The sequence below is a fragment of the Triturus cristatus genome, chromosome 4_2 (assembly GCF_964204655.1).
Source record: "Triturus cristatus chromosome 4_2, aTriCri1.1, whole genome shotgun sequence".
NCBI classification, from domain to species: domain Eukaryota; kingdom Metazoa; phylum Chordata; class Amphibia; order Caudata; family Salamandridae; genus Triturus; species Triturus cristatus.
The window spans coordinates 418564163-418586909 of record NC_140586.1 but is presented as its reverse complement, the minus strand read 5'-3'; the positions used below and the strand labels follow the sequence as shown (position 1 = coordinate 418586909).

The window sequence follows — 22747 nt, the reverse complement described above, 5'->3', positions numbered from 1 at the left end:
TTGTACACATTCTCTCAAGTAGTTCTGGCATGACTGTATCTGTGTGACACATAGTCTGCCCTCCATCCTACAGTAACCAGTGATTCACAATTGAGCTTATGACAATAATGGCTCCACCCACAGAATCTAGCCACTGTAAGCACTGAAAATACGCTGAAACAACTTCTACTACACTGCAGCTCACAGGAAATCAAAGGCCTGACAGTAATCTGGTCCAGCTTTCACACACAGTAAGCCCATCAGAAAGCAGAAAAGTTCGGTTTCTGAGCTGGGGAACCTCCTACCCAATCATTGTTTAACTCTACAAAAACACCCACAAGCTTATCAACCCTGACAGATATGAGCTAAGACCCTGTGAAATTTCTAGGCCTGGCATGACGTTCTCTATTTTGCCTCAACCTCTTTCCATAAAAGATACATGCCCAGGGTAGCACTGTAATCCTCCCATCCATCAGTGCCATAGTTACTATTATGGAATGTAGCCTTCCACTACCATTTCCTAAAATACTCCTTTTGGAAAAAGAGTCTTGTACAGGGTTGGGAAAGAAAAGTCCTCTGCATGGTAATGGACGAAAAACCCGCCCTGAGGGTCCAACAGTACTGATGTCTGGATCCCAAATGCTGATTTTTTTTTTATAGGCAAACACAGATCATGAATGCGCACCATGACAAAGGCCTGTCTCCCGGATTGCGGTCTTGGCCTACATCATTTGCACAGACCAGAAGCAGTGTATCTGCGCTAAAGGTATGTGTGCCTGGGATAGGTACACTTCAAGGATACTGCAGCAATGAGCAGTGTGTGAATGCATGTGCTGGATGCATGTGTGCCCATCAGTGGTACAATACTTGAAGGATGTAGTGCTGTGCAGAGTGTGCACGGTGAATGCATGTGCAAAATGCATTTTTGTGCTTATGAGTAGTACAATACATAAATAATGCAGTACTGTGCATGTTGAATACAGAAGCTGGATGTATGGGTGCCTATGAGTGGCACATTACATGCAGAGTACAGTACTGTGCAGTGTGTGTGTTGATGGTATACATGCACTGGGTATATGTGTGGCCTTTGTTGTGGGACTATCAGCTTTGGAGTTTCCCCTACAGTGACAGACTGCTTTTCAAGAGGATGAGAGAGAACAGGAGTGGACACTTGAAATGAAGCAGACCCCCAACATAAACCTTCAAAGACTCTGACCCTAAATCACATTTGGGATCTAGAATTGGACTATAAGAAGGGGAGTTTAAGATCCCGAAAGCTGTCATCTGCCAAGCAGCCAGACGGGCTGTGTGAGGAGAGGAAGCTGTGCAAGACGTCTGTCTGTGACCAGGACATGCTAGTCTCCCTGCAGGGTGAGGGGACATCACCCAGGGACCTAAGACCACCTGCTCTGGAGCCTGGAGCACCAGCACTTGACTGTTTGCCAAGAGCAGCGCTTCCTGTGACAAAGAGTAGAGCGTTCGAGGGATCGAGATCCAGTGGTGAGCTCTATCGAGTGGACTCTCTCTGTGTGGTGTGAGGAAACTGCTGCTGCACCGATTGGGTCATTGCCCATGTGCATGACTGAGCTGTCGACCCGTGTCTGCAAGGACAGGGCTGCCATGAAGTGAGCTGTGCGCCGCACTGCACCGATCCGGCCAAAGCCCATGTGAAGTGCCAAGTCTGCAACCCCGAATGCCGGGATGTGCTCCTTTGAAAAGACTGCCTAGTGGTATGAGAAGTAACCTTGTGCAGTGGCGAGTTGCGACCCCATATGTCAAGAGGGGCAGCCGCCGAAGACTTCACCATGCTGATAGGGTGGAAGCTGGTGTACTGTTACATACCATGACCCACTATGCCAGAGGGGGTCACTGAGAGCATCAAGAACTGCAACCTGATCGCCCCCCCTCCCACACGCACCAGAGAAGTGAGGACACCGTGGAGCACCTGCGCACCATCACCCAGACGAGGGATCTGCGACAGGATCATTGCAACCATTCCCCACCAAGAGACGAACCGGACACTTATGCTGCAGGAGGAGCCGCAGAGAATCTCCGGTCGCTACAGGGACTCTCCACTGGCTGAGGGCAGCCACCTTGGCTGCGTGTGGCAGACTCAACTGAACCCAGCTGCAGCTCCTTTGGACTCTATGCCTGTCATTGAGGGTAAGACTAATTTCAGGCCTGTCGGCCCGGGGGCACTTGCTGCTAGCTACGGCAGAAGCCCTGGAATGTGACTGCCGTTAAATTAGGGCCAAAGTGTACTCTTGAGACTCGGAATGCTAGTGGGGCATACTATGGATATTACCAATAGTAAATGAGGAATAACCACTATCGCTAACACAAGGAGGGAGTGGGAATGGAATCGCCAAAGAAACACTGAAGGGGGGGGGGATTCTTAATTGTGAATGCTGTAATTTTCCTTTGTGTGGTAAAATACTTCCCTTTTTTCATAAAAGTGAGCATTTGGCTGGTCAATGATTTCCTGCTACTGCAGTGAGTTGTGAGCTGTATTGATAATATCCTGTATCGATACCCCTCCTCCCCCAAAAGAGCCTTGGACTGCACAACCACATTATTACTGAGGGATAAGTTACTTGCTCAGTTTCTCAAGTAGAAAAACTGGGCCACAGGACATCAGGAGTAAACTGACTCAATCCCAACGGTTGGGCCCAGTAACCCCTGCTTTCCTCTTGACCCTCTGAAAGGGGTTTTGACATATGGGGTATCAAACATCAGAAATACCACATGGGTTAGACAAGAAGCTGTATACATTTTAATAAGGAAGAAACATTTGGCTCAAATTTTTATTTATTTTTCTACTGCTGTGATTGGAAAATCCTTAGCATAAGAGGTGGTTTTACTATGTACTTGATATACATTATGAGTCTTTAGCCCATACCCACAGAGGTTCATAGACTGATTTGAGATATGAATAATAGGTTAACTTAATGTTCATCCTTCAAACAATACCCAACACTGCAGTTTAGCCTGTCCTTTAAGCACTCTTTATTTTAGCAAATAAAGCACTGTGATACAGGGATTGAAAGACGACTGCCCAGAATCACAAAATGTGGTCAAGAGGGTAACTGATGATTAGACGTCAGGCCTCTTGTTTGCACTGTTACAAGTCCTCCTAGCAGTTAAATATCTTATACTCTAAAATTTTCATAACAATAGGATTTGATAATAAAACAATGTAAGCATAGCCTGCATGAATGTTGACACCAAAGGATCCTCTGCCTTCATGAGCACAGGTTAATAAAGAGGGAGAGAGTTAAACTGAATCTACATATAGAACGTTCATATTTCGGTATTGAAGTCCAGGGTCTTATTTTGACTTTTGTACGAAAATAAATTTTGAAAAAGAATCCAGACATGTCCTGGGAGCTAATGACGAGCCCTCCTGTCTGAGTCTGTATGCTCCAAGCTCAATGCTATGCAAACAAATGATGGACGGAATGCTGAATGAATCATACATTCACCCCCAGTCAAGAGATCTGAGTTAAATCCATCGTTCTTTTGCTCACCATGCCAACCCAGTTTAGACCCAGCCATATGCAAATCAGTCTTGACACTGTGCCTCATGGGAACAGTCCAGACCGAACTGCCAAGCCGGGTCCTCCCTGGACCGGAAACAAGCATCCTGGGACCGTTCTTTTTGCTCCAAGCTCAATGTCCAGCATTTCTGAAATCCCGAGATGATTAATTGATGAATGAAATATTATTTCTAAAGCGCAAACAGCTGCTACCTGGCACTGCCAGTAGGAGACAATTATCCAAGCCTATACGTCTCTGAGAAATAATGTTTTAAAATCTTTTTTAAAACAGACTTCAGTGTCTAACTTCTTTAGCCAGAATATTCCAGAGTTTTGCAGCTCGATAGGAGAAGCCAGGACCCCCTCGCCTAGCAAGCCTAACTCTGGGGATAACAAGAACACCCTGATTAAAAGATCAGAGCTCTCACCTCTGCAGATACTCTCTAAATCTCTTACGAAGATGGAGAGGTCGCTTTTTGTGGATAGCTCTGAAAAGTAATCAACAGGGCCTTTAACATGATCCTCTTGTTCACAGGTAGTCAGTGAAGCTGCATAAGCCTGGGTCAATTTTACTGTCTTTTTTTATTTTTCGCACAGCCTGTTGCATTTTACGCCACTTGGAGTTTGTTTAACAACTGTGCTGCGATCCCCAGAAAAAGGACTTGGAATAATCCGGTCTGGAAGTCACCAAAGCTAGAACAATCGGCTTTCCAGTGTGAACAGGTAAGAATTTGAAGGTCTTTTACAAAGACTTCAGTAGACCAAAGCAGGTTCCAGCGATCTTCCGGGTGTAAGGTTTCAAAGAGAGGTCTGTATCAAATTTTATCCCAAGATTTCTTACCACCGTAACAGGCATCAGGGAATCTCTAAGGGCCTTCAGTCATAAACTCAAATGGAGAAGGACTGCCAAAGACTAGGGCTTCCAATTGTTAAAGCTGTGCTTAAGAGAGCTCAGTCGCATCCAATTAGCTACCTTTGTAAGACAAACCTGGAAGCGTTCCACCAGTTCAGCATCTGTGCTCTGAAAAGAAAGCAGAAGCTTGGTGTCTTCGGCATAAGATATTATATTAAAGCCCAGGGTTCAACCACCGTAGCCAACTGGTGCCATGTAAATGTTAAATAATGTAAGACTTTGTGCCGAGCCCTGAGGGACACAGTGTCTTCATTTTTGTAAGCTGGAATTAAATGGAATGAGGTGTAATGCCTGTACTCTATCTGACAGAAAATATTTCATCCATAAGTTGGCCTTATCCTTCACACCGATGGCCTCTAAGCGTTCTAGCAAGATACTATGGGAAATTGTGTCAAAAGCTGCTGAAAGATCCAAAATAATTATTATGACAGCTTTTTTACCTTCATCAAGACTATGTTTGACACATTCATAGACCTGTAAAAGTGCTACCACAGTACTATGTCTTGGGCGAAAGACCAATTGTGTTGAATGTAAGATACCATCAAATTTTAATAACTGGATAATCTGCTTGTTTACAATTTTTTCAAGGACTTTACCCAAGATAGAAAACATGGAAATTGGCCTATAGTTTCTAAAAGAGTGGAGTGATTTCCATTACGGTTTTTCAACAGTGGACTGCCAACCCAGATTTAAAAAATAACTGTCAATTGGAAATATTTAAAACTTAAACAGGAAATATGACTTATAGTCAAAAATGATCACCGAATTTTAGCATTCTAAGTCATTATGAGATAAATACTAACTTCAAACTCAATACTTTAAAAGCTTACCTTTGAAGGCTATCAGAACTGAAATTCTGCAGCTGGTCTTCTAAGTCATGTTGGTCAGCATTAGTCTCAAGCTCTGAGCTCACAGCATGACTAGTGGAAGTGTCATGTGGCTTATTTCGTATTCCACACGTGGCCCAGCTTGAGAGTCGCTGAAAAAAGCCAAAATCTTCTTCACTCAAGCCAAGTGTCTGGAAAAACGATTTACCTACATAATGTTTCCAGTCACACCTATGATGACAACATAATGCGATTACAATTCCAGCGACGGGCACTGATCCATCATGCCCAGATGCATCACCTGTAGTAGAACTGTTGCCAGCGGGTTCGGCGATGTCTCTTTTTAAACGTTTAGAAGAAGGTTCCTCATCCACAGCTGCACAGTTTTCTAGTAAGCATCTCAAGGCAAGATCTGTGAAAGCAAAAACGTTTTGGCACATCAATAACCTCATATAATGGAACCAAATACAGAAGGGACTATTCAAAGGAGATTCAATCACATAGCAAAAAGGAACAAGGGAGACCAAGGGAGGATGGAAAGGTTGTTATTTTTGCATATAGAAGCACAAAGACACAACTAAATTGCAGTAACCATAACAACCAAATGTGCACTGGAAGTGTTCTAGTGAATGAACGGCGCAGTGACACATTGACAGCCGCCAGGTATTACCTTTGCTCCTACCTTTGTTTTCCCTTTTAAATTCAATTGTTTTTCTGGGTTGAATCCTATTGATTTTCCCTCCCATTTCTTCTTGTATCTATAGAGCACTCTTATTGATTTGTGTAACCATTGTCTTGATGATGACCTCAAGTTAGAGAGGTCGAAACACCGTCGACCCCACATCGCCAATTGCGGCATATTAAATAGTCACTCACAAATGATGAAATTATGTTTGACCTTCACTAATCACCTTATTGCTTGCGCCGCCTCACGTTGTCCTTTCACCACATGTGTCACTGCGCCGTTCATTCACTATAACACTTACAGTGCACATTTGGTTGTTATGGTTACTGCAATTTAGTTGCATCTTTATGCAAAAATACCAACCTTTCCATCTCCCTTGGTCTCCCTTGTTCCTTTTTGCTATGTGATTGAATCTCCTTTGAATAGTCCCCCCACGTGTTCTACCTGTTGAGACATTGTTTTATTACTTTCTATTGCAACGCGTGCACGTTTGGCGTTTCCCTTGCGGGAGCGAGCAGCGGCACCATGTGTTAGCAATTATCGTGCTCGCTCCCGCAAGGTAAACGCTGCGTGTCCCTGCTTTCGGCCGCACTCCCCCCACTCCTCCCACTTGTTTATTATTGTAGGCGCCACTCCCTTTCCTGTATGCGACGCTCGCCAGGGCCGCGCTTGTTTATCTTGATGCTGGTAATAAACTGGAGCACTCCACTGGGAAACATCACTTGTTTTACACTCTCCAGAAACAGCTGAGGGGCAGAGAAAAGAACGCAGCTGCTTGTGGGTAGCCAAACTTGCAATTAAGTCTGCTTTCGTGTCCAAACCCAGAACTTTTGGTGCAAGACAACTCTGACTTCGAGGGCCTCATAGAGACGAGCTGCCCGCCCCCGCATGTTCGCCCACTGACAGCTTACGCATCTGCCGCCCACCTGCTCTGGTATCCATTTCGTTGTCCCAGATGACGTGTTTGAAACTGTTGCACCTCTCCTCACCAACCAACCAGTCCTCACGCCACGCAGGTCTGCCGCGCGTGCAGTGAACGTCAGAGGACCGGTAACCAGGTTTACCTTGATGTGCAGTGCTGTGAGTGAGCCTATGTAAACACGGACTTGGGTTATAAATATGGCTTACGGATTCATGGTGTTTATTTAAAAATAATTCCGTCTGTATTTATATTTTGCTGATCTTTTAGATATGGATCCGTATATTTATTTTAGCGCCCTCTGACAAAATTTACTTCTGTTCAGTATATTTCCACATACATTAAACCGATAAATGTGGATTAACACTTGAACGTCTGTTGGGATTTTAGCTGCAAAAGAGGCCATGTGTAATACATGAACGCATTTGTTATAATATTAGCATTACAATGGAAATGTGCACATCTGCATCTAGTTAAGAAAATTTGCATTTTAAACTCCCTGTAATTTCAATTTGCATAGCTATTGGCATCACAGTTAAGGCAGTGACTCGAAGGAAGACGTACCTCCTGTATTCTTCAGTTTTTAAAAATAAATACAGATAGGTCAAAATATTGTTTCTGCCTGTATTTAAATGAAAGAATCAGAAAATTGAAAAGCGGGAGGCTTAGTTATAAACACTGCTCAGTCATGAAAAATCTTCAACTCTACATTGTAGCGCTGTCAATTTAGTCCTTCGGTGTCACCAAGTCGATGTAGTCCTACTTCTATGTTTATGTAAAGTCCATTTTTTGAAAACAAAATCTGGTCACCCTGTTGTGTCCTAATCATGAACTTCTCCTTCTAAATTGCTAGGGGGCATAGCACGTAACTGCAAGCAGTGCTCAAAATACAGGGGATCCATCGGGATCCAGAACTGGCAGTTATTACAGAGCCAGCTCTGGGATCTTGCGAGCTCCAGTGAAATGCGCGGCCTTTGTCCTGGCCAGCACAAGTCCTAAATAAGCATTGGCATAGCCAATAGGTCTCGCCTTTGGGACCTTACAATTATGTGTGGCACTTTACCTTGATGTTTACATTGTAGGAACTGTTTTGTAGCTCCAGAGGGAACTTTATCCGCATTTTTGCACAGAAAGGCATTTCCTAGGTTAGCGGTCCACTCTTTGGACCCAGACGCGCATGCCAGAATTAAAAGAGGCGGATTACGTGACCCCGCAGCGTGCGTGCTACTTGCGCGCCAAAGGCGAGCCCAAGGCAAGCCCGTCTGCGCCAGTCCGCGCCCGACCGGGGCCAGGGGCCATAACCCCTGCTGGTATTTTCAGGGAAACATATAAGTATACCACGGACCAGCTTAAATCTCTTAGAGGGACAACCTCTAGTAAGTGTCTTCACTCTTTTTTGCCGGTTGGACATGTGAACTATTGCCCCCATTGTTCTTTTAAATTGTGTCCATCTATTAATCCCATAACTGCTAGACCTTCTCAGAACACACTGCTCAATTGCAGGTCAATTGCTAAACACTCTGCAGAAATCCGGATATTACTGGATGAAGAGCGTCCAGATGTTCTATTTTTAACAGAGACCTGGCTGAATAGTGAGGCAGCCCCTGACCTCGTTCAGGCACTTCCCCTCGGGTATGCTATTCAGAGGCAAGATAGGGAATTAGGCAGAGGAGGCGGCATTGCTATCATATTTAAAACTTAATTAAATTGCCGTACTTTTGCTAGCCCTTTACCTGATTGTGAGAGCTTTCTATTTGCAATTGGGCTCTCCCATGTTTGCACTCTTTCAGGGATTCTAATCTACCGACCCCAGGTGCCTATGGACGATTCTGTAAGGCCCTCCCTGATGTAGCAGTCAACCTAGCTAGCCACTCCCTAACTTTACTCTATTAGGTAATTTCAACTTTCATTTCGATGACCTCTCGCACCCAGCCACCTGCGAGCTGGTTGATGGCTTGGGGGCATTCCAATTTAAACAAAATGTTATTGGTCCCACTCATTCGAAAGGACATTTACTCGACCCCATTTTCTCGAATATCGAGGATCTATTGGTTAAGGACCCTATACTGGTGTCCTGGTCTGACCATTTCTTGATTCACTTTACTTGGGCACATCAGGCCACCATTATGCTGACTTCGACGGCCAGAAGACAGTTACGTTTATGGTCTAAACTTCCAGTAGAACTTTGAGCCTCAACCCTTAAAAACACCAGACCAAAACCTGACTTGAATCCTATCAGAGCCAATGATAAGCTTAATGAATGGTTAGAATCTTTGTTAGACTATGTACTCCCTACAAAATGGATTAGTACTAAGAGTGGAGCTAACCAAACTGCTTGGTACTCCCCCAAGCTCCGTGAGCTTATGCAAACCTGCAAAAAACTGGAGAGAATATGGAGAAAGGACTTCTCCCCTGCCAAGAAAGTTAAATTCAGAGATGTGATTAAAATTTACAAAGAAGAAAGTAAGTCTGCGCAAGCTCTCTATTATGAAGAGAGAATTACGCTGGCATCTAACTGCCCCACGAAATCTTTTACATTGCAAAATCTCTCCTGAAACCGCACCCCCCCCCCCCTTGCTGCAATCGACTGGCAGAGTTTTTTCTTAATAAAATACAAGATATTTACACCACCTTCCCTCAGGCAGCGGTCCAGCAGAACCTACATCCACTGGATAATGGGTCTCAAACTTCTTAACACTCACTGAAGGAAATTCCTTCTTGCTAAAAGCGCTGTTAAAAAACCTAATCTTGACCCTGATCTTCTGGGGAATTACCGCCCTATATCACTACTGCCAGGGATCAGTAAGATTTCCGAGAAGCAGGTTAACTCAGCTCTTTCTGTATTTTTGGAGAGCCATAACTATCTTCATCCTTCACAGACTGGATTCAGCCCCCAACAAGGTACCAAAACCACCCTCTTAGCAGTGGTGGAAGAATCCAGGAAACGTTTAGATGTCGGAGGGTGTGCTGCTATTATTCTCTTGGCTCTCAGTGCAGGGTTTGACACTGTTAATCACCATAGGCTGATTCAGAGACTCAGGGATGTGGGAGTGACTGGGGGGGCCTAAAGTGTCACTCACACCCCAGTTATCAGCACAGCAACCGAGGGTTGATGTTTTCACCCAGATTCTTTTCATCTGTGCATGTAGTGTTGTTCTGGGGTGTAGTGTGTGAGAGTGCGGTGTGTAAGTGTATGGTTGTGGAATAGTAAGAGGAGAGTGTATGTGTGGGGGTGTACCGGATTCATTTATTGATTTTTAAGCTGTGTTCATATGTATAACATTAGTTGAAACATGAAGACAAATCAGTGTGATATCAAGTGTAATAATTAGTATATGTCTTATAATGTGAAAGTCTTGATAAAAAAGTAAAACTTTTAAAAATAGTAATAAATGAAATAAAAATTGTAAAAAGGATTACTTGGTCTGCAGCTCAGTGGACCACCACCAAAAGGCACCGGGAGGCAGCCCGGCTCGGTCTCAGAGGAAGTATCCAGGCCACTGGGGTTCTGTGAATCTAAATATAGGCCAACATCAGTGAAATGAAGGAGGAGTAATTTATCCGCTTCTTTGTCATCAAGGAGAATTTTTTTTAAGGCCCTGAACTGCGTTAGAATCCAATCCAAATAAGGTATCCAGCCTTCTGTAGTGCTGACATCAACAGATGGCTACATCTTGGAAGCCCTCCCAAACTGGGCACTGTGCCTTGGTTATCTCATAATGGGACATTGTCTTGGCATGAACCAACATCAACTCCAGATCAGAAACAGGTGTCGTGGATGGATGTGGAGCAGGTATCACTGGAGCAGAGGAAGCGCTGGGGCTGATGCGGTTTGTGGCGCAGGTGTGCAGGTATGGGCCAGCACCGGTTAGTGCCAGGTAGGTGCCCAACAGGATCAATCAGCACTGAGGCAGGTCCAGCGGCAGAAATCTGACTTGGGGCTACTGTAAATCCATGGGGCCAGATAGCACTCCAGAGCGAGACGGCATCATCCAGAACAGTTGCAACATGATCTTCTTGAAGGCCTCTACTTGCTGCAGATTTGATGGCAGCCTGGAAAACTTGGGAAGTGATGTGACTCACTTTGGGATCGGGTCCTAACCAGACAAATGGGAAAAAGTTGATTCCTTCAAGAGCCAACTGTGCAATATCTCCTAATAGCAACATTAATGTGACTGAAAAGGGTCCTGCCTGGACTTCTGAAGTTTAAGGCGAGGCTTCTCTTTCAACTTCATCTTCGACTTACCCAAGGACAGCGACTTGCAGCGGTACCAGGATCTGGAACAGAAGCAGCTCCACATCTTGGGGCGGGAGTAAGTCCATGGCTTAAAGCGTGATCAGCTTTGCTACTTGTGCTTGCTAAGGTACTGTTAAGCCTCCTTCTCCTGATAGCTCTCAGGTGTATTTGGTGCAAGCGGTGTTTAGACTCGAGTCACCACAGGCAAACATTGTACAGATCTGAAATGGACACCTGCATCTTGCAGTTGCGGTATGGTTTGAATCTTATGGTCTTCAGTTCCTAGTACTGTCTTGAAAGAAAACAATCTGTGAGCCAATAAAACAGAATAAAAAGTGTGTGTGGAGCCTCGGATTAGTCTAAGGAAGTGAAAACAATTTAACTCTGAGCGCACAGGGGCTACCACCTAAATCTGGTTTCTGGACTTCACCTCTTGAGGCAATTTGAGGTCCCAGTGGAGATCAATGATGCCATCTATTAAGGCATGAGAGCAAATAGTGGAAACTTCCTGGATCCAGTCTGGTGCCTGGGAGAATTCAAAAGTTGAGGAATCTGTGGTTGGAGGTTTCCAACCCGAAAATTAAACATTATTCCCTATCTTAGGTAGCAGACAAGTACAGAAAAAACTACGCTGAATCGGTTGCACCACCAAAAGATAATCAGGTACGTTGCTCAGAAGTATATGTACCAACATCAGAAATCTTTCTACAAGAGACAGGTAGGAGGTTTATAATTTGGTGCATCACCTAAACTTTTATTGATTTAGAGGTGAACATCTTAGTTGGGTAATAATATTGGTTGAGTAAGGCAAGCTAAAGAGAACACAGTGGGGAGTTTTGGGATTTGAGAAAGATCCTCTGCATGGATCGGGAAAGCTTATGCTTCTTCCTGGAATTCCGAAGAAAGCTGTATTGATTTTGACCACCACCGCAGCACATAGGACGATCATGCATGTGCGCTGAGGCCTTTCCATTATGTGGAATGGGAATAAGACCAGAGCAGGGATGTGAGGTTGTCAGGTGACACCACTCACACCTGCCGTTCTTAGGAGAATGAGGCAGCAGAGGACAGATAGTGTTGGCAATGTAATGACTATAGTGGAGGGCAGCCATTATTCCTGTTACCGGTTTTGGGTCAGCAGCCTGCTCGTCTCTCTCACATTTGAAATTATTCTGTTAGCCCCTAATAATTGGTCCTTCATCTAGCCATAAAAGGAATGGATGTTTGGCATAAAACTACAGATGTTTAGATGTTTCATGTGCGAGCATTGCCTAAATGTGAAAAATGCGTGTTAAGTGTTTTGTCCCACGCTGTGATTACCCTTAAGGGTGTTCTGGAACTAGTGGGAAAAGACTTAACGGATACAACTGCTGATTAGGACAGCTTGGTTTCAGCTTTTTCAGAAGATCCATTGGCAAGGAATTAACCGAAGATTGAGAGGTAATTTTTCCAGAGCTTGGTGCTCATGTGGCTGAAGGAATATCCTCCACATCTCAAATGCTTGGATCGGGCGTACTGTGGCCAGGAAAGAAGAAGCGCAGTGAAGATGGTTTACAGGGTGGTTATCTGTGAAATTTATGTTGAAGATATGCCAGTCCTCTGCGACATTTCTATTCTAGGAGCAAAAATTAAGGATTAACTGTACTGCAGCATTTTGAATCACTTTCACACAATGTAGACTATAGGTCGATAAACTATGTATTAGTGAATTTCAATAGTCAGTCCTAGAGATCATGAATGCTTGGACAATGGATTTCCTGGTGGATGACTGTCTTTCCGTCTCTGTTTCTGTCTCTGAAAGTTTTATTTTTACCCCAAAAGTGCCCAGTAGCATTGTAAAAACACAAGGGTTCATAAACAGTTGACTAACATTGTGCAGGGGTGGTGCCGACATCTGCCCAAAAGTTGCATAACATGGCTAGTTTATCTGAAACAATCTTGATGGATTATGGGAGAGGAATGGGTTAAAAGCATGGTTAAGGAGATCTTGTGTGTCTATATTCCATGAAAAGCGCTGAAGCAATCTGCACTTTGCATTTCTGCTCGGTATTTAGCACAAAACTAAGGTAAGGTGTTTGAAAAGGAAAGGGGATTACATCATACAATAACCCTCTGCCTTCATCACAATCGTGCTACGTCATCAATTTTTTCCCCCATCTTCCTTTCTCTTCTATAACATTCTGCCTCCCCACCCCCAAGTACTGTCTACATAATACACATTTCTTACTGCCTATGTACAGGCCTAGTGAAAGCAGGAATAGGCAGCACCTTTATCTAAGTACACAGACAATATGCCTGTGTTCTTTGTCTGCTGTAGCATGCACGCATGGGATATACTTCAATGCCACCACGCAGACCTGTGCATGGGTGGCTGAAACCCACCCAGCCGCCCTGGTTGCTCATGCTTCATCATCAAGGACTTTGAAACAAGGCAAACAATATAACTTCTGACAAAAGTGTAATACATCACGGAAATGACTTTATAAAAAACGCTGAAGACATTATAGCTACCATGTAATTAGTCCAATATGTCTGAGGGTTCAGATGCGAGTTTCAGACGAGATTAAACTCAGCTAGTCTTTCTAAGTGGGTCTGTCTTTGTGCAATTGCATCTTTTCTTTGGGGAATCCTCGAGCACTAGTAAGCCTTTGTTCCAGAGGCAGCTTTTCATTTTATGTTAATGCCTGGTTGGTCACACATCGTCAGCTTACCATTTTCATCAAGTAATCATGGACATACCCTGACTTTCAGACTCATTTACTTGCCACCGTCTTTAGTCAACTTCTTTTACCTTTCCTCTTCTCTGCGGTCTTGTGGGTCAGACTGACTTCTGTTCTGTCCTTCTCAAATCCAGTGTCCTATTTTTCTTGATCTCTTCTCACCCATATTCTCATTCTTATCTCACCCGCTCCTTCTGTCTGTGTCTTTTTCTCTCTCCTCCGTGTTTCTCTCTTCTTCCTCAGTGGTATAGCACATATGCCATTGGTCCTAGTGCCAGCAATGAAAATAGCTCCCTTGCCTCCACTTGGGTGATAAAATAAAGCTATACTTTGGGTGCGCGAGACACCCTTCGACCCTTGTGCCACTGCACCAATGAAGTACACTACTGCTATTCTGTGTTCGTTTCCATCTTTTTTAAATTGGTCAGCTGTGTTTGCTGCTATTTCTGCAATATCTGTGTCATGTCTCTACAGCCTTTTCTCTCTCACAAGACTCATAGTTTTTTCTCTGTACATCTTCCTTCTCATAAATATCTTACTCACTAGCTTCTGTCTCTTTTGATCAGCCGTGTTCCATTTTTCTTTCCTTTGCCACTGGTTTCTCGTTCTCTCCTTGCCATATTTCTCTTCTCATCTGTCTCTATCTCTCCATTTCTCTTCTGATGTATTTCTTTCTCATCCTCATGCCCAGTGAAAGCTAGAGAAATGGTGGGGGACCTTTTCACAGGTGTTGGTTCCTCTAGCATAGCAACTTTTCAGTTACTTTTGTTACTTTTTGTTCCTGGAAGACAGCCGCAACTGCTTCCGTTGTTTTGTGTTTGTCTGCATTTTGATTCTAGGAAATGTAAGCAAAACCTGCATCGCTGTCAGAAAGGAAGTGGGGATCCTGGGGCCCCACTGCACGGTGGGTGCTGTTGGGCCCTGATTTTGTTCTTCTTTGCAAGAGGCATTACTACTATATTTGCTTCCATCATGCAGATTCATACACTGGCCGTACTTTAACCCATTACTGCATGTTCAAAAAACATGTTGAGGGCATCAGCTCCATCCAATTATATGAGCCTCCTTCTGAATTCCATCTTCATTTACTGTTGGTCATCAATTCACAGGCTACTTCCTTTTAGGAAGCCACACTGCTACATGTTGTTTTAAGTTTGGTCTTCCTTGACCAACAGTTTGGCATGAGATTTTAAATAAGGTGCTTCCGGCTCCACATTTGATACTTTGCCCTCAACCCCCTTCACGCTGTCCATTACCGTAATTTTGATTTTGGTTAATAGCATAAATATAAATAGTTTGTTTCTGGTCGACTTGAAAATTTGGTTTGGTGCATTTATAGACCGCTTCACATTCTGCTTCCCATTGTATCATGTAAATCACAGAACAAGCATTGGCAAAGCCAATATGTGTCGCTTTATGCAGGAGCTATTGACTCTGCCAATGTCTTTTAGCCATGTTGTAGAGCAGCACGGCGGCTGTGGAGCATGCCAAACGTTAGAGATGAAACGGCAACACCAACAATGGGAGGGAGGGTGTAAGGCAGCAGGACGGTAAAAGTAAAATGCTATGACACGCCCACCGCTGCCTGCATCAGGGCACTTTTTTTTTCTTATGGCAGGTGGGGAGGGGTAACATAGAAACACATAAGTGAATAAGGCACATTCAGGTTACCCCAGGATTATTGCTACAAAACTTCCCAAATAAGCAACTGTCCTAGATTATCCTGTTGCATGCCACGCCCCTAGCCATATATATGGCTGGATGTTGTGGTTCATCTTTATGACATCTGGCTTCTATTAAAATATGGGTTCTGCAATTTTGGTCTTTTCAGTTCCTATTTACAAACATCACTTCTATGGGTATTACTGCACAGTAATATAATCAGAACAACAAAATGTTCATACCTGTTGCAGCACCACATAAATGTTTACCAATTCCCACCACTTGCGTTTTTTCCTTTGCAAGTACCGGTACCTTGCCTGAAAGAAATGGGAGAGTATTAGTACAGATAGTATATAGCACATAGTAACTCAGGACTTCCTTTCGACACAGCTATATCCTTACAAGGACAATTTCTTTCTCTAGCAAGCAAAAAAGCACTTCCATACATCTATCACTTTTCTGAAGGATAAAGACTGTCTGATAGTATTACAAACAAAAGAAAAAATGTAGACGTGCGCCTAGATGTTTCTATTTATATTATCCCACCATTAAATTAAAAGAACAGCACTAACGTTGATAATGAGGAAAATAACTACTTCCGATGTAGTCGCCAAGAATGATCTTTTCAGATACAATCTAAAACAAGCATTGGCATAGCCAATAGGTCTAGGTTTTGGGACCTTATTAGTATTTAGTTATGCAGCACAATATCCTTGGTGCAACAACATTAACTGTTGCATGGTTAAACACTTATAAGGTCCCAAAGGCGAGACCTATTGGCTATGCCAATGCTTGTTACTTATGCAACTGTTTTGGTTTTTGGTGCTCATTTATTAATTCATTGTATTTCTTTATAATTATATTAACATATTGCAGCTTTTGTTAAATATGCATGCTCTGTTGCATTTTTTTTTCAATAAACTTCTTTTTCAAACTTAAAAAATAAATACATTCCTGCACTCAGAACAAGGCCTACAAAGAAAAGATCAGGTCTGGCTAATTGAGTTTTAAGTGTTTCTCCCCATAATCTCTGCAGCCTGCAATGATCTTTCTGTAACAGTCGTAATTTACATTAATTAAAGTGTGGCACCATCTAGCTGTAAAATGTTCTGTATTTTTGTGTAGGCTTAAAAACTGAAGTAAACTTACATCTTCGTCCCTGTTATTAAATCAGTGTGCTAGTTCTAATCTTGCTAATATGCTCTCCTCTGTTTTTTAATGGGGAAAGTTTACGGTACAAGGATAAATAGATGCAGAGAACCCGTGAGTGTGGGGTTAATAATATTGTTTTCAGCGTCGGTGTTTGAGATATATGTGGTCATTGGAAGTTGTTCGCAAAGCTCCTGTGTGGGAGCCGGCCTCGTGGCGTGGTCCTGTTTCCCCGCGCTAAGCCGCACGAGGTCCCATGCACATCGGGGCTCCGCCATCATGGATTGCACGTCACTCCACGTGACCACCTGTATGACCATGCTCTACCCGGCCTCGGTCCCAGCGAGGCCCGACATCGAGACGCCAACCCCTGGCTCGGGGGATACCACGTGAGCCCTTCCCACTCTCGGCGGGGGGCCGTATCGATGGGACCCCCTACCGTCTCTCCACACCTGGGTGTGATCACCCCACAGCTCTCTGGGGCCTGGCGCCTCTCCTGCTGGGCGTCTGGCCGCCCCCTACCCGTCCTCTCCGCCCCCTCCGGGCGCACGGGTCCGGACATCAAAGGGCTCTCGTCCTATATCTGGGGCGACCCGACAACAGGGCAGTAGTTGTATCCTGGAGTCGAGAGCCCTGCTGATCGGATCGCGGCTGACCCCTGAACCACCCCTTGAGCCCTGCTGACGACGTTGCGGCTCCACCGTGCTTAAAGACCTTCACGAACACTTGGGGCCCTGCTGACGCTGTCGCGGCCCGACCTTGTTGAACCTTACCACCAGAGCCCAGCTGACCTCGTCGCGGCTCGACCGAAGCGGACCTACCACCAGAGCCCTGCTGACCGTGTCGCGGCTCGACCTAAGCGGAACTACCATCCGAGCCCTGCAGACGACGTCGCGGCTCTCCACGTCCGAGCCGCTCTGAGACCAGCATCCAAGGTCTGGCGCAGAGCCCTCCTGTGCCTGACTGGCACTAAGACGGTCCCGCTACCCTATCCTCTTGAACGAACACTGAGACTCTGACAGGATCCCTCGATCCCTCTGTAAATATTGCACGCATTACTGCCGATAAAGAATCTAATCTCGCAACTACTATTGAGTCCTGTGTGGTGGTGTTACTGGGCCTAGTACGATTATAGGAGAAAGACCTCCCCGAGGAGGCTTCTCAGCGGCGCTCGGCTATACCTTTGCGGTAGGAAGGTGCCGGAATAGTCTCCCCGACTACCCGGCGGGCCTCCCTCCAACATTTGGTGGCAGCGATGGGATCCGAGCAAACGCAATCGTACAAGCAAGTAACGCAACCACTACCTGACCAGACGAGAAGAGAAAAAGGGAACCATGGATGGCCAAGAAGCAACCACGACCGCAACCTTCCAGTTGGAGAAACTGGAGGAATACACCCACAAGGAACTCAAACAATTCTGCAAAGACAAAGGGATCCCAACCACAGGATTGGGCACCAAGGAGGAAATGCAGAAAGCGCTGAAAGCCTGGGCAGAACCCGAGACCCCTCCACCCCGAGCCGAAGGGACCTCGGCCCGGGACAGAAACCTGCCGACCACGGCCCCGACAAACGGGGAGCGAACCATCCCAGACACCAGCCTTTCCCCCGAAGAGATACGAGAACGGGAAAGGGCCCGGACACACAAAATGGATCTTGCCCGACTCCGGCTGGACGGTGAGCTCCTACTGGCGGAGAAAAAGATAGCCCTGGAGCAACTACGACTACAAGAAGAAATCGAGGAGAAGAAAAGGCATCGGGAGCTAGAGGAGAGACGGCTAACCCTCGAGCACGAGAGGAGCCTTAAAGAACTTGAACTAAAAGCTAAAGCTGGGGAGACCAGCAACCCCGGAGCCCGGGACGCTCTGCCCCCGACCGAGCCAAAGGTTCACATCCCCAAGGATGTCGTCAAGGAGTACTATAAAAATGACGACATCCAGCAATGGTTCCGAGCGAACGAAGTCGCCATGACCTCCCATCGGGTACCCCGGAAGGATTGGGGTGCCGGCCTGTGGGGGAGGTTCCTCAGCGAGGGACGGGATACCCTGCTGCAACTCCCCGACGCAGTGATGACCTCGTACGACCACATGAAGGAAGCCCTACTCACACGCTACGGACTGTCGGCCGAGATGTACCGGCAACGCTTCCGGGACTGCAAGAAGATCCCCGGTACCACATGGGTCGAATACGTGGACTTCTTCAGCCGAGCGTTGGAGGGATGGATCAAAGGGAGCAAGGTCACCTCCAATAACGAACTATTCGACCTCATTGTCTGGGAGCACCTCGCCAACAACTGCTTTGTGGAACTAAGGCAACACCTCCTGGACAGTAAACTGACCGAGCCCCGGAAGCTCGCCGCCGAAGCGAACCGATGGGTCAACACCCGGGTCCCCCGGAACCCCGTGGGGGACTACCAACGGAGCACCACGGGACCTCCCCGCCAGCGCGGCGGAGGAGGGGGGTCCCACCGCAGTCGAGAATTCCCAGCTGGACCGCCCAGAAGTCCGCCACGAGGGCAAACAACCAACCCCGCTTCCCCGACCCAGGGCCGAAGAGGGACCCCTATCGCCCGGTCTGGACCACGACCAACAGTAACCTGCTTCGGATGCCAACAGACCGGCCATTATGCAAGTGACCCGGCTTGCCCCGTGAACCGACGGAACGGGACCACGGGGCCACCTCCCCGACAAATTGCCGCCGCAGCCCTGGGGGAGGGAGAGGACGAGGAGGAGAACCACGACGACGGATCCCCCGAGTGGGAACCAGCCGCCATGTCGCTTGTATGCCTAGGCTCCCGAGAAATGGTGCCCCGCGCCACCATCCCAAGCAACACCCAGAAGTACCAACAGTGGGTCACCATCAATGGGCGACGGGCCGAGGCCCTCCGGGACACTGGGGCCAGTGTGACCGCTGTCCGCTGCCATCTGGTAACCCCCGAACAGATCCTACCACATGTCCTCTGCCCTGTCCGGACCGCCGACAACACCGAGAGCATGTGCCGGATGGCCCGAATCCCCTTCGAGTGGGGAGGAGTGTCCGGCACCCTAAAAGTGACTGTCCGCGACGACGCCCCGGTGGACTGCCTCCTGGGGAACGACCTAGAGAGCTCCCCCTGGGCCCAGGTGGAGCGCCGAGAGCATCTGGGGATGCTAGGACTACCCGAGTGGGCCTGCGCCACCACTCGGTCCATGACCGTCCAGCCAGCTGCGGCCCCGGCCCCCGACGAACCGGCGGGCCCCGAACCATCCACCTCCTCCAGCCCGGAGGAACCTGACGAGGAGGCCGGGCCCTCCGAACTTTCTTCCAACGAGGCCGCTCCCCTCAGCGAGATCCCCGAGCTGGCCCAGTGGCGCCACGACGGGGGCCCCACCCGTGAACAATTCCAGCAAGAACAGAAGGGCTGCCCGTCCCTCGAGGGGGCCCGACAGCAGGCGGCCGCCCAGGCTGCGGGGGACCCCTCGGGAACCCACTGGGTCTATTGGGACAATGACTTATTGTATAGCGAGCAGAAAGTCGCCGAACTAGGGGCCAGCCGGGTGCTGGTGGTCCCCCTCCGATTTCGAGAATTCCTCTTGAACCTGGTGCATGACGTGCCCCTCGCCGGACATCTCGGGCGGGACAAGACGTACAGCCGCCTCGTGACCCATTTCTATTGGCCCCGAATGAGACGAGACGTGGACCAGCACTGCCGGTCCTGCCCGACCTGCCAAGCTAGCGGGAAGACTGGGGGACGCGTGAAAGCCCCCCTGCAACCATTTCCAGCCGTCCACACCCCGTTCGAACGAGTGGGGATAGACATCGTGGGGCCCCTCGACCCCCGGACCGCCCTGGGCCACCGCTTCATCCTGGTACTGGTCGACCACGCCACCAGGTACCCAGAAGCTGTTCCCCTCCGAACTGTGACCGCTCCAGTGGTGGGCCGGGCCCTGATGGGCATCTTCTCCAGGGTGGGGTTCCCCCGAGAAGTGGTGAGCGACAGGGGGACGAACTTTATCTCGAAGTACATGAGATCCCTCTGGCAACAATGTGGGGTCACCTATAAATTCACCACCCCTTACCACCCCCAGGGGAACGGACTGGTCGAGCGGTTCAACCGAACCCTGAAGGGGATGATCAAGGGCCTGGAAGAGCCCCTCAGGAGGAGATGGGATGTCCTGTTGCCCTGCCTCCTGTTCGCCTACCGGGAGGTACCCCAGAAGTCCCTGGGCTTCAGCCCCTTTGAACTGTTGTATGGGCACCCCGTCCGAGGGCCCCTCAGCCTGGTCAAGGAGGGTTGGGAGGCGAACGTCCAGAGTGCCCCGCCCGACGTCTACCGGTACCTCCTGACCTTGCGGAACCAGACTCGAAAGTTCCGTGCCCTGGCAGAAGCCAACCTTGAAGCCAGCCAAGAAGATATGAAACGCTGGTATGACGAGAATGCCTCAGCCGTCGAGTTTGAGCCGGGCCAGCAAGTCTGGGTCATGTCACCCGTGGACCCCTGCGCCCTGCAGGACAAGTGGACCGGGCCCTTCAAGATAGTTGAAAGGAAGAGCCCCGTCACGTACCTGGTCGATATGGAGTCTCCGAGGAACCCCCTCAGGGTCCTGCACGCCAACCGACTCAAGCCCCATTTTGCCCGAACTGAACTGAGCTTGCTACTGGCTACCGACAATGGGGGTGAAAGTGACTCCGAGCCCCTACCGGACCTCCTGGGGTCCTCGAGCCAAGACGGCTCCTTGGAGGGCGTCCACCTCTCCGCCACCCTGACACCAGAACAGCGCCAGGATTGCCAGAAGCTACTGCAACCCTTCGCTGCCCTCTTTTCTCTCACGCCCGGGGTAACCCCCTGGTGCGTCCACGACGTGGACACGGGGGATAGCCCCCCTGTACGACACCGCGCTTATAGAGTGCCTGACCGAGTCCGGGCCTGCATAAAGACCGAGGTCGCCAAGATGCTCGCCCTCGGAGTCATCGAGCCTTCCGGTAGTCTTGGTGCCGAAGGTCGCCGCCCCCGGCACAGCCCCCGAACTCAGATTCTATGTCGACTACCGGGGCCTGAACGCAGTTACCAAGACCGATGCCCACCCTTCGCTCTGAGACCAGCATCCAAGGTCTGGCGCAGAGCCCTCCCGTGCCTGACTGGCACTAAGACTGTCCCGCTACCCTATCCTCTTGAACGAACACTGAGACTCTGACAGGATCCCTCGATCCCTCTGTAAATATTGCACGCATTACTGCCGATAAAGAATCTAATCTCGCAACTACTATTGAGTCCTGTGTGGTGGTGTTACTGGGCCTAGTACGATTATAGGAGAAAGACCTCCCCGAGGAGGCTTCTCAGCGGCGCTCGGCTATACCTTTGCGGTAGGAAGGTGCCGGAATAGTCTCCCCGACTACCCGGCGGGCCTCCCTCCAACATCCTGTTTGGCCAGGTCTTCTGGGCCCCACTGAGGATCAAGCGTGACATGTCTGGAATAATAGAGAGATCACAAAAGAAGCACAGGGTCTGGGAAAACTGGTCTTGCAAAGTCACAAGTCCAGAGATACCCTGTGAATATAAAGACTGTGGCAGAGGTCACAGAATTTACACCTTTTAAAAGCTGGTAGGGCTGGGCAGAGTCTTGACAGGTTACTCATCGCTATGGAAGGCGAGTGTAAAGGTTAAAAAGTAGCCATATGGCTTTGAAACCTTCCAATGGTTTGAGTTGAGCGATACATATATCACCGTATATTGCCTTCACTACTTAAAAGCTGGTGGGGCTGGGGAAGAGCTTTCACACGCCAATCACATCTGCAGAAGGCGAGTGTACAGGATAAAAAGTAGCCATATTACATTCATAACTTTTAAAGATTAAGCGGACTGACGCAGATATCGTAATATGTTGATCACACTTCCTAAAGGCTTTTGAGGCCGGGGCAGAGTCAGTTAGATGACAGTGGTGCCTCTGAGGCTGACAGAATTAGGGAAGAATCAAGTAAGAGTTGGGGGCATGTCAGTCGCGCCTATGAAACACCTGTGTGTGAGGAAAAGAGGCAGGCACAACTCAGTTGAGGCTCTGACATTTGTTTGGGGCTGGGGAAGGATCAGTGAGTCTTGTCTCCAAATGGTTTATAGGCAAGTCTGTCACACCCGTTAGATGCGTC

At 47.7% G+C, this 22747-nt stretch overlaps 1 protein-coding gene across 1 annotated transcript in view; it reads right to left on the bottom strand.

The window, feature by feature from the left end:
* Positions 1 to 22747, bottom strand: part of TRMT13 (tRNA methyltransferase 13) — a 101914-nt gene that overhangs the window by 20854 nt on the left and 58313 nt on the right. Inside the window, exons 9-10 of the mRNA XM_085601888.1 lie at positions 15721 to 15795; positions 5259 to 5667 (exon numbers count right to left, since the gene is read on the bottom strand). Coding sequence (XP_085458014.1) covers positions 5259 to 5667; positions 15721 to 15795 — 484 coding nt within the window. The remainder of the gene's footprint in view (positions 1 to 5258; positions 5668 to 15720; positions 15796 to 22747) is intronic.